The sequence below is a fragment of the Polypterus senegalus genome, chromosome 16 (genome assembly GCF_016835505.1).
Source record: "Polypterus senegalus isolate Bchr_013 chromosome 16, ASM1683550v1, whole genome shotgun sequence".
NCBI classification, from domain to species: domain Eukaryota; kingdom Metazoa; phylum Chordata; class Cladistia; order Polypteriformes; family Polypteridae; genus Polypterus; species Polypterus senegalus.
Window position 1 is genome coordinate 20,893,352 of NC_053169.1, and position 12,796 is coordinate 20,906,147.

The 12,796-nt window shown below is 37.9% G+C and overlaps 1 protein-coding gene across 6 annotated transcripts in view; it reads right to left on the reverse strand.

The window, feature by feature from the left end:
- klhdc3 (kelch domain containing 3) overlaps window positions 1–12,796 on the reverse strand; it is a 99,149-nt gene that overhangs the window by 62,701 nt on the left and 23,652 nt on the right. For all 6 annotated transcript variants that reach the window (XM_039737746.1, XM_039737745.1, XM_039737751.1 and 3 more), the window contains exons 2-4: window positions 9,799–10,046; window positions 5,487–5,663; window positions 408–523 (exon numbers count right to left, since the gene is read on the reverse strand). In XM_039737746.1, the coding sequence (XP_039593680.1) occupies window positions 408–523; window positions 5,487–5,663; window positions 9,799–9,952 (447 nt within the window). In that variant the 5' untranslated portion in view covers window positions 9,953–10,046. The remainder of the gene's footprint in view (window positions 1–407; window positions 524–5,486; window positions 5,664–9,798; window positions 10,047–12,796) is intronic.

Here is a 12,796-nt window from a genome sequence, read left to right on the forward strand (position 1 = left end):
ATTAAGGCTTGCCATTTTGTTTTTCTCGCAGGATGGGTAACACAATTATCAAGATATTACATATAAGAACAAAGATATTTACAGAATACTATGGATGTACTTATGAACTGGAGTGATTAACTGTACACTCTCAGCTAAATAATTATACAGGAGCCACTCAGACAGGTGAACTAATAAAGAACTATGTAGGATAAGAGAGGTTTCTGATTCCTTGAGGGAATATAACAAATTTAAATTGCACAATTAAGAAGATCAGCCTTTTTAAGTTGTGCGCAAACACCAGCAAATTGAAGACATACTAACCACTAAGGTGCTCTTCCTTTACATTTATACATACTTGAAAAACAGTATAACATGCAGTACAAAGCATTCAAATAATATATAGGTTAAAACATTTATATACTTACTAGTTGTTCATATCCTCCAAAGATATACATGCATTTTCCAAGAACGCAGGCTGAATGGCCATCTCTTGCTCCAGGTACTGTACCTGATATTCTTGGAGTAAACCATTTGTGGTTATCTTTATAGAAAAAGGTAAGAACAAAAATTAATTTTATATGTTAAAAGACATATCGGATGATCAAAACCACTGACACTTAAAATGGTAAAACATAAAGTTTACCTATTTTTTAACAACTTAGTAAACAGCAAGTTAGAGACTCACTAAATTACTATTAAGACTGTGTTTTCACTTACTAGAAGAAGAAAATATTACCCAAATTCAGGATATCCAGAGAGTGGCGAAGTGTTACATGTTAATTAGCACATGCAAGTAAGAATTTCGGGCGGCACGGTGGCGCAGTGGTAGCACTGCTGCCTCGCAGTTAGGAGACCTGGGTTCGCATGTTCTCCCCGTGTCTGCGTGGGTTTCCTCTGGGTGCTCCGGTTTCCTCCCACAGTCCAAAGACATGCCGGTTAGGTGGATTGGAGATTCTACATTGGGCTTGGTGTGTGGGTGTGTTTGTGTGTGTCCTGCGGTGGGTTGGCACCCTGCCCAGAATTGGTTCCTGCCTTGTGCCCGGTGTTGGCTGGGATTGACTCCAGCAGACCCCCGTGACCCTGTGTTCGGATTCAGCGGGTTGGAAAATGGATGGATGAAGTAAGAATTTCATTCTGTTCTGCACATGTGACAGTACAGACCCTATGAACCTTTAAGCAAGTAAGGAGGTTTGTAATTCATGTTAATAAGTTTTCTATGTTAATGTTATTTCAGACACACAGTCTTAACACAGTTGTCTGAAATGTCATATATCTGTAACCAACTTTATTTCTGTAAAAGGTTCAGAACTTCATTATATCATAAAGGGTAAAATATTAGGTTAAAATATCTGACAAACTGGGAATATTTGATTTCAGGTTATTAGGTTGACCATTATTTAATATACTATGTTATAATGATGAAGTCATTCAACAATGTTCTTAACACACATTTTTCAGTGCAGAGTCTATCCGAGTACCACTGGGTATATAACCAAGAAGGGAGGCACCTTCAGATAAGACACCATTGCATCTCAGGGTGAACTTTCACTCATAATAATATTCATATCAGGACAATACAGGATCATAAATGAACCTAACATGCAAGTTCTTGGAGGTGAGAGAGGAAACCAAGCAACCCAGAGAAAATCCACACAGACGTTTGGAAAACATGTAACTTGTTTTTGCTGTTTGAAAGTAGTAACACTATCGGGTCAGAAATAAAAGAAGTAACTTTAGAGCTAAGTAACTGTTATCTAATTGTGCTTTTACATCAAATAAAATAATTTCAATAAATGAGAACATATTGTTACAGTACCACAATAGAAGACACCGCCATTGATCCAGAGAATTACAACATGAGGTGCATTTTAAAGTGAGCACCACCACACTCTGGGCTAATTATCTTCCTGAGGTAACTGTGCTTCACTGCAACTACTGCACACAAGTTAAACCAGAATGATATTTTCAAAGTGCTAACAGTATCTGCTCAGCTACCAAACAGTGACAAATATCTATGGTAGGCTTTACAGATTAATTGCACATCAAGGTTTCACATAATACAAAAATACTATTTCTATTTTTTTCTACCACCCTCAGCACACAGTGTGCCAACAACTCCAGGGAGCATATCAGGACATATAAACTGGTTTACCAAAGATAACTTTGAACATCACAGCACACAACTGCACTCATGAAAATACTGACACACACACAGGTTTTCCCAAGCTCAACAAATAAAATTTCCCCGTTTCTTTTGACATATTTCAGGAGTTATCTTCCATAACCACTTGCATTCTGTTTTTTTTTTTTTGTTCATAGAAGGATAGCTGCTGTCTGAAACAGAAAATTCTTGCTCATTGAGAACAACCATCTATCTCAGTCATTATCAATTTACTGCACTAGATATAATATATACTGCTCAAAAAAATTAAACGAGGTCTTTTTAATCAGAGTATAGCAGCATGTCAATGAAACTTCTGGAATATTGATCTGGTCAGTTAAGTAGCAGAGGGAGTTGTTAATCAGTTTCAGCTGCTTTGGTGTTAATGAAATGAACAACAGGTGCACTAGAGGGGCATCAATGAGACGACCCGCAAAACACAAATGGTTTAACATGTGGAGCCCACTTACATTTTTCCTCCTCATCTGTTTTGTCACTCATTTTGTGTTTGGCTACGGTCAGTGTCACTACTGGTAGCATGAGGCCATACCTGGACCCTACAGAGGTTGCACAGGTAGTCCATCTTCTCCAGGATGGCACATCAATACATGCTATTTCCAGAAGGTGTGCTGTGTATCTCAGCACAGTCTCAAGGGCGTGGAGGAGATTCCAGAAGACAGGCAGTTACTCTAGGAGAGCTGGACAGGGCCGTAGAAGGTCCTTAACCCTTCAGCAGGACAGGTATCTGCTCATTTGGGTGAGGAGAAACAGGATGAGCACTGCCAGAGCCTATAAAATGACCTCCAGCAGGCAGGCGACTTGTTTGAACATCTCTGACCAGACAATCCGAAACGGACTTCTTTAGGGAGACCTGAGGGCCTGACATCCTCTAGTGGGACCTGTGCTAACTGCCCTGCACCTTGTAGCTCGATTGGAATTTATGAAAGAATACCAGAATTGGCAGGTCCACCACTGGTGCCCAGGTTCACCCTGAGTACACGTGACAGACATGAAAGAGTCTGGAGAAGCCATGGAGAATGTTATGCCGCCTGTAACACCGTTCAGTGTGACCGATTTGGTGGTGGGTCAGTGATGGTCTGGGGAGGCATATTCATGGAGGGACGCACAGACCTCTACAGGCTAGACAACGGCACCTTGACTGCCATTAGGTATTGGGGATAAAATCCTTTGTCCCACTGTCAGACACTATGCTGGTGCAGTGGCTCCTGGGTTCCTCCTGGTGCACAACAATGCCCGGCCTCATGTGGCAAGAGTATGCAGGCAATTCCTGGAGGATGAAGGAACTGATACCACTGACTGGTCCCCATGCTCTCCTGACCTAAATCCAATAGAACACCTCTGGGACATTATGTTTTGGTCCATCAGACATCACTAGGTTGCATCTCAGACTGTGCAGGAGCTCAGTGATGCCCTGGTCCAGATCTGGGAGGAGATTCCCCAGGACACCATCCATCATCTCATTAGGAGCATGAACCAACGTTGTCAGGCATGCATACATACAAGCACGTGGGGGCCATACAAACTACCGAGTACGATTTGGAGTTGCTGCAAAGAAATTTTAGCAAAATGGACTAGCCTGCTGCATCATTTTTTACCTTTGATTTTCAGAGTGTCTTTGAATTCAGCCCTCTGTATGTTGATAGTTTTCATTTCCATCAAACAACCTGGCATCCTTTCATTCCTAACACATTACCCAGTCCATATCAGTAGAGATATCCAGCAGGATTTTTTTCCCCATTGAGATCTGATGAGTTTTCAAAGTGTTCCTTTAATTTTTTTGAGCAGTTTATATGTAAAGCAGACAGAGATGATTTCAGATGGTGTGTGCACATCATGTGTGATAAGAAAGCAGTGCGCATTTCAGCCAGCACTACACCTGAAAAGAAATATCTGCTTCAGTATCATGCATTGTAAAAACTATGGTTTTCTTCAACTAAAAATAGCTGGCCTTTTTAATGATGCACCTTATGTTTTGCCTTTCACATTCATAGGTTTCTTTCTAACAGTGTTGATAGCAGAACTTTGGAGATGTTGTTGTTTTCAATACTGTATATAGAAGATAAACAGGGTGCTCAGTGGAGTACCTGAAAAGGTGTTGTTTAATGTATTTGTTTTTGTTCCTCCAACAGTCATTTTTTTCTTGCAAATGAAAAGCACGTGTGTCCTAATCAGACACTTCAAAATTCTACCAAGCAACAGACAATTCCTTGGTTTGCTTAGCTTACTACAACGGTGACATTCATAAAATTCATTAAATCAACTGCCACTTTTAGGAAAGGAAAAAAACATCCAGTACTAGTGGATAGGTGAATTATCAGTGCCTGGATCAACAACCAGCATCTACCACCTTATGCAATGATATGTGTCAGTGAAACATCTCTGTGCTATGCTGCACATATGCCCCAAGTTAACCGCTAAATCTGGTGCACAGATGGCAACATCACCTTCTGTTTACAATTTCAGCGATTACATCAAACAGGAAAACCATTCTAATTAATCAAATCATAATCTGAATTAAGGAATTTATTTCAGCTGTAATAATAAACACATGGCAGAGGAGACAAGAAGAGCTTAGATGCATGCTTACAATGTCCATACTGCAGTTTAGAGAGGGGGCAACTGTGGAAGCAAGGGTGGGGAACCTGACTTACAACTTCATAAGGAGACATGGAAAGCACCAAAGAAACTGAAACCAAGGGAAGCTTGAGGGAGAGGGGAGAATGAACACCCCCAGGTCAGACATATTTACTAATAGTGGCTCATGCAAATTTACTACAGACAACAAGCAAGGAATGCATGGGCAGAAAGATCTGCAACATCCTGCGTGGTTAGATGACCTTTGAGACAAAATGAAATGCCTGGATGGGGAACTAGTGGTACACAGCACAGGGCATACTACTGGGGAGATGCAGGGAGAGGCAGGCCCGTAATCACCCCCATAGTGCCCCTGACTTTATCTTCGAGATGGATGAAAAACAATTTTTATTATTCCCTTAAGGTATGTTGCTGAACATTTACTGTGCAGAGTTTTTACTCATGATTTTTGTTATCTGGTAGATAATAATAATGCCTCCTGTGATTTTATACCCCATTTTTATTGTAAAGTAGCATTTTGGATGTTTTATATTAACTTTACATTAGTCTATGAAAGTAATGGACTTTTTTAGAGTGGTATTATTCCCAAAGATGCAATGTAGGCACTGTAATCCCATTTCTTACCTAAAACTGCACACATTAATGCCTAGAAATGCAATTTCACAAAGTATACAGAAGTATGAGGAACACATTTTTTAGATGACATCCAATATTAATTTCTACTTACTGACATCAAAGGCATAGAGCACATTGCAGGCCCCCTCGGTATCATTTCTACCCCCCCACACATAGATTGTATCATCAACAAGCACAGCTGTGTGCCCATATCTCATGTAGGGCACTTCTCTGGCATGTTCCCTTCCACTGGTTCGCACTGGAGGTAGCTTTGTCCAACGAAGAGAAACTAAAGAGAGTAAAGGAAAAAAGTAAATCCTGTAAACCTCTGTGACTTATGCTTTTAAACAGATACTAACAACTAATTGACATCACTTTGACAAACATGTGTTTATCCAAGAACATAATAACAATACAATATAACAGATGAGAACATGTACAGCTGAAAGCATTCAAAATCTCCACGCTATACTTGTAAGCATTTCCTCATACCACCTTAATTCTGGAAGCATGGCAGATGTCAAAATATGCTTACATATACTTAAAACATTTTATATGAAAAACCACTTACAGTACTGACCACTACAATACTGTCCAATACAATCATAAAAGTTCAATTAATCAGTCTTTATTTTGTACACAGCCATTAACAGCACACTTTACAAAGCAAACAACACTGCAACATTGTATTAGACTGAAATATACAATTAGAATAATAAATTAAAACAACTGTAATACAAAAGAGAACAAACATTCTGTATTAGCATGCAAACTGTATTGGCAAAAGGACCAACATCACAAATCAGTGCACTTTTCACGGACTGGCCGTCCAGATTTTGGAAATTGAGAAAAGCTACAAACTTTCTAGCAATTTCCTTAATTTTTCTTTAAGTAGGCACCCTGCTCCAGCTCTCTAATTGCAGTCCTACAAATATCTAATAATGATGGTGACATTCCTCTATGGAAGTCACAAGGATAGCATTTAGTCTGCAGATATAGTTCTTTCCTATTATTTATTTATTCAGAATTCTTGCATAATGTTTTCTTGGTTATTTTCTGAAATATAACAGTTGATTTCTGAAACATTCTGTCTTGTTTAGGCCATATTCTATAAGCAGCTCAAGGTGCCCAACAGCAAACCTCTAAGGAACACTCAAACATACAAGATGGTCCATCACATTAAGGCAACAATCTTAGAAGGGATATTTGTGTTTACAAACGTTTACATGTGTGACTACACACAATTAATGGTGCAATGCAAAAATAATGAATGATTTTATTTATATAAATATGCATATTTAAGTCTAGGTTGGCTCTTGAAATCCACAGATTTATGGTTCACAGATAAGCCTACTTGCAAATTTGGCAGCAATAATTAAATGAAAATTATTTTGTGAGTTTGGGATCTATTAGATAAAACCACAGATGATGCTGTAGCAGCACTACTTAAATTGACTGCAGAGCCCAGCAACACCAGCAGTACTGCATCATTGGGCAGCTTCAAAAGTTGCCACGAGGGCTGCTGGGTGAAAGATTAGGGTGCCAGTTTTAAAAGTGAGCTATAAGAAGTCAACAGGATCACAATCAGGATTGTCCTTTTAGCTTCAATGCTTCACTCCACAATTGGATTACAATTACGCTACACCTAGCATAATATAGTTTTCTCTGGTATGGGATTCATAAAAGCAGTGTTATGTGATGCGACATCTGTTGGAATGACAAATGCAACACATGTTAGTATTAAAAATGTTTCTGACGCACCATCTTTTCGAATGACAGACAAAGCAACAGGACGGATGGACACACAGACAGAGACTTATCCTTTTATTAAGGTGGATTTTTTTTTGTTTATTTTCATAAATTTATATACAGCTTTATTATAGGAAGTAAAATTTAGTAAAAAGTTACAGTTCACTAAAGAACTGTTGAACTACACTTTGTCTGGGGGACGCCACACACCTTTGTTTTGGCAGCCAGCCTCACAGACATAGCGACAGTTCTGTCGCAGCTTCTTTCATGTTATTTAGTGCAGTAAACTTAGAATATACAGTAATCATGGGCCCCAAAATGTATTCGCAGATATACACATTTGTGAGGGTCCTGCACCCGTAAACCCAGTGAATCACAAGGGATAACTGTATAATTTATTAATCTATTCATTAATGTCCTAATCAGCAAACGCCTGTTTTACTCCTACATTATACTGGGCGGATTGGTTAATAATTCCTTATATGACGATGTTGATTAAGTACTGACGTTTAAATAATAATATGCTCGATTTCTTAAGATTTAAAAGATACGTTCAGTATTTTCAAGTTAAAAGTTATTTTTTTCACAACCACTGCAAGGATTTGTTGTTTCTTAAGAGGACCATTACTTATTAATTTAAAGAAGCCTCTCAAGGCAGCTTACAATGGCCATCTATGGGGCACCAGATGGAATCTGTAATAAAGGCCTTAAAACCTCCATAATATGCTGCATTCATGATGCAAGCTACAAGAAACTATGTCCCATGGGTTAAATGTTGCCATAAAAAGAGAGACTAACTGAATGCAGTGGCAAAAAACACAAGGAAAACAATTTTGACAAATCGATATGGATATGTACTTTTCTGCTATGTGTTAACTCAAAATATCAACTTTCTTAGCCATGAAACAAATAATTGTGAGACTTCCAGCCATTAACATGACTACAGTGGAGTTTCTTGAGCATTGACATTCTTAGTAAAGTATTGATTTGAATGTATGTTTACTCAAAATACTTGGTATTACCTACTTTCACCTACCTTAGTGTTGTGTAAATGTACAGTAGGCCTTTACTTTCTTGTATGTTTCAAGACAAAAAGCAACTGCAGTGGAACCCTGTCTTACATGAGAGATACGTCACCCCTCACATGGCAGTGAACTCTGTTTTGGCCATAACCATTAACATGTAAAGTGGGAGTGTACAACTCAGACCATGGGGGGACGCAGCCACCTTCCTAATTAGAAATCAATGACTGTTGCTAATGTGACAGACTTTTTTTGCCTTGATTTGTCTTTAAAGATTCAGCTGCCTCCAATGATTTGTTTTTTCCTAGCCAGCGATAACGAGATGCAAAGTAAGCCAAAAGATGACCAGCTACCTCAGGGGTCTCAAACACTGTTCCTGAAATGGCACCATTTTCATTTTCACTCCAACCAATTTCTTAAATAGAAGGCAACTGAAAAATGTTATTTAAATATATGGCTTGTTGGTGCTCTCATTTTGCTAAACTAGATATTTCTTCTTTCTTAGAACAACATCCAGATGTTTTGTAGATTAGAACTGATTGATATTTCTCAGACGTTTACTTTTTTCTTTTCATCTTTTCACATATCTCTTTAAAACTGATATTTTATGAGGGTCAGATTAGGGGGAATTGGGACGGGATTAAGAGTGTTGGTTATCTTTGGACATAGTTATTGTCTGTCTGCTGGTTGATGAAAAAAGAAATGAGACCTAAATCTTTACAATCAAGTCAATCAAAGTAAAGTAAGTACGGTTCATTTAGAACACTAATTGGTTACTAAATAAGAAAGTGACCAGAAGGAAAGCCTGCAGGCACTGCAGCCCTTCAGGATCTGAGATTGACACCCCAAATGAATGGTAAGTATACACAGGACATCAATAGAGTCAAGCAGAAATGACCAGTAACATTTAAATACAAAATACGGATTTATAACGATGTCAATCTGCAGGCCCAACTCAGGCTCATTACATGAAGTTTCAGAAAAGGAAGGCACAGCACACTGTTTTTAGAGTCACAACAGAGAGCAATATCACACAAAACAAAGGTGTCTTGATGAGATCTAAACATTACAATATACTTGAACAAAAGACGACAGAGACGGCACACGCTACAAGTGGGTGATAGAGTACGGTCGCTGATGAAAGGTTTCTCACTCCTTATATGCTACAGAGCACAACAGTGCCACCTGAGGGCAGGAGTACAGTACAGTGAACAAAGCAGAAGTGCAGCAAAGCATACATCTTCTCTTCCTTGAGCCATCAAATGCATGAGCGAGTGAGAAACAGCAAATGCATACGTAAGGAGGAGAGCACCTCGCTTCTCCTCGTGCTGCTGTCGATGACGAAGTCTTACGTTAACTTTTTCTTGCGCTGCTGCATGTTGCAGTGAGTGAAACAGATTGAGACTCATCTTGTGATATATTCAAAAGAAAGTACGTGACCATTCACCACACAGGGTTTAATTTGCCATTCTTGTTTATGTTTTGCTATCGTTCACTAATACTGAATTCATGTGCTGAAAGTTGAGGTTGTAATGTATATCCCCAGTACAGTATAAATTCCGGTTTATTTTCTAAACATTTACAATAAAACTTCTCTATGTCACAAAATTACCTTTGTCAACTATTAAAAAAGAGGCCTTGGTCTCTACTTACCGGCATTAAATACATGAACATCAATCTGCCGTAGAGTTTCGTAGTCCTCTCCTGAACAGTAGCCCCCAAAGGAGTAGACTTTGTGTCCCACAGAAACAGCAGCATGGTTCACCCTCCGTGGCCCTCCTTCTAGATGTACTGTCCACCGTAACATTCCCCGCCACCAAAAGTCTTCACAGAGAGCACTGCCTCTTTAAACCATTTTTTCTAGTGTAATCTTGTCCACCTTTTAAAAAAAATCATTGTGCCTGAAAGAAAAAAAAAAAAGAAAATTTACACATATACATACATATACATATACATATACATATACATATATATATATATATATATATATATATATATATATATATATATATATATACATATACATATACATATATACATATACATATACATATATACATGTACATATACATACATAACTACCAGTCAGAAGTTTTGGAACACCCTGGTTTTTCCAGTGTCTTTTCAAATTTAATCAGTTGAAATACAATGAATGACTTAAAATGGTGAAAAGGTAACCAGTAAATTTTTAAGTTTAGGTTAACAAAAACTGAAAAGGAAGGAAATATCAGAATATTACAAATGGGCCTTCTTCAGGGAACAACTAAAATAGGTTACAAGCTACAGATGTCCTGCAGCAATTCAAGTAAATGAAGCCTTGCAAGCTGAAGCAAACAATTTGCACAGGTGTCCAAACTTCTGTTGATTACTTAAAAACCCTCAGTGTGTCTTAAAGCAGAGTTGCAATAGACTGTGTTACTACACCCTCTGAAATACAGGGGGGTCCAGATCTAATTATGCAACTTTTAATGCAATGCAGGAAAACGATACAAGACAAAAGAATTGTTCGAAATATCTCGTAATAAACGAAAATGGAGTCACACTGAATTAATTCACTTATTTCACTGCCAACTACCGGCAACAAAAAGACTTTTTTTGTGAATTCTCTATGTAATAAACTTAAGTTATATCATAATAGAAATTGCATAAGTAGATCTGGACCATCCTTTACTACTTGGACAATATTATACTGTAGGAAGTTGTAAATTCCTGTGATAATGGAAATAAAAACAGCAATTAACTATTTAAATGAGGCATACATAAATAAATCTTTTCAATTGTTCTCTGCAGCTTCAGTATTGAACATCTAGAGCTCTTTTATGCTTTGAATATTAGGCACCGTGAAACCTCACATTCTGCTGAAATCCACATACTATAATTTATTAAAGAAACATCCAGGAGATGGCATGACTTAATTCATTGCCATCACTGTATCAATAAATGGGTCATAGGAACAATAAAAAAGCTATAACACTTCATTCATTTGTGTTTGTTTAAAAAAGCACATCCACAGTTTAGGATGTGTCTCCTACTTTCTACTATCAAAAAACAATCCAAAAAATGTAATTAAAAATACTTCATTTTACGATATGCTATACTGGGGTGGGCGATGTCAGTCCTGGAGTGCCACAGTGGCTGCAGGTTTTTGCTCCAACTCAGTTTCTTAATGAGAAGTCAATTATTGCTGATGAAGCCCTTTATTGCTTAAGTGACATTTTGATTCTTCATTGTAGTGGCCTCGCTCGTTAAGGGTCCCCAACCTTAATTGCTTATTTCAGTCTTAAACTGCTGTATTCACTGTTTTAATGGCTCTGACACTGCTCACCCTTGTGCTATACTATCCATCCATTATCCAACCTGCTATACTAAAAGATTACAATTTCACTTTTATTTCTGCATGAAAATTACAATGCTGTAATAAGATGTAAATGACAAAGCAGCCAGCAGTTCTCCATTTAGCTTGTTTCCATTTAGACCTTTGTGGATTCATCATTCACTGTTTGATTTAATAAAACACTTAATAGAAAAATGTAACAGACTGAAAATTATCCTTTTTAGGCTTCAAATCATTTGGATGATATCTTTGGAAAAGAAAAAAATCTACGACATAAGAACCTTGCATTGCTGACTAACAAGCCATGAAATTAAATAAGGTCTGAGTTTGGCAAGGATTGGTTTCTAATTAAGCAATTGGGTTGGAACGAAAAACTGTAGCCACTGCAGCTCTCCAGGGCCAACACTGCCCACCCCTGTGCTATATTATCCATCCATTATCCAACCTGCTATACTAAAAGATTACAATTTCACTTTTATTTCTGCATGAAAATTACAATGCTGTAATATACCGTCCATTGCTATGTCTCTAACTTTGTGTTGCCCTGAAATGTGGACCCTGTAGAAACAGTGTTGTCATGTCTACACGGTGTGACCAAAACGTACGCAAATCCCCTTAAATGAAACTCTGCAATGTGCACTTTAATCAGGTCAGAATGGTTTGATTTGTAATTTTAAACTGTGAAGCAGAGAGGTAAATCAAGGAAAATGTGTCTTTGTCCCAAACATTATGGAAGATACTGAATATTTCTGCATATTGTTACATTTTATTCCCCGGAAGGTCTATTCCTGGCCACATGCTGATCAGTTTTCTCTTCTAATTTTGGCCTAGCATTTGAAGACTGTAACCCCCAGCTTTAAGCACTAACTTTAAGGGCAAGCTAAACAATAGTCCTGAAACACAAGCTGCAGGAACTGTTTTAGCAGAAGTGCAGAGCCTTACTAAGAATACCAGACTAACCATAAAAATCATTAACAACATTTTCAAATGATTAATAAAAATAAATAAATCTATGGACGCAAGCATGATTTATACTAATGTTTCCAGCAGTTACCTGACAGTCTACCTACTGATAGCTACAGTTTCTTCTTTTTAAGTGTGTGGGAAGTGCATTGTAGACAAGATGGATAGACTTACTGCACTGTATGTATTGCAAATATGCAGTTTTAGGCATTCAGTTTTTGTTTGGTAGAGCATTCTAACCATATTTTAGACATCTGGAACAGGAGTTACTTATACAGTTTACTACTTAAATATTTTTAACTGTGCTTTACATTTCAGCCCACTTAATCTGTGCTGTGGAGGCCCGAGACTCTC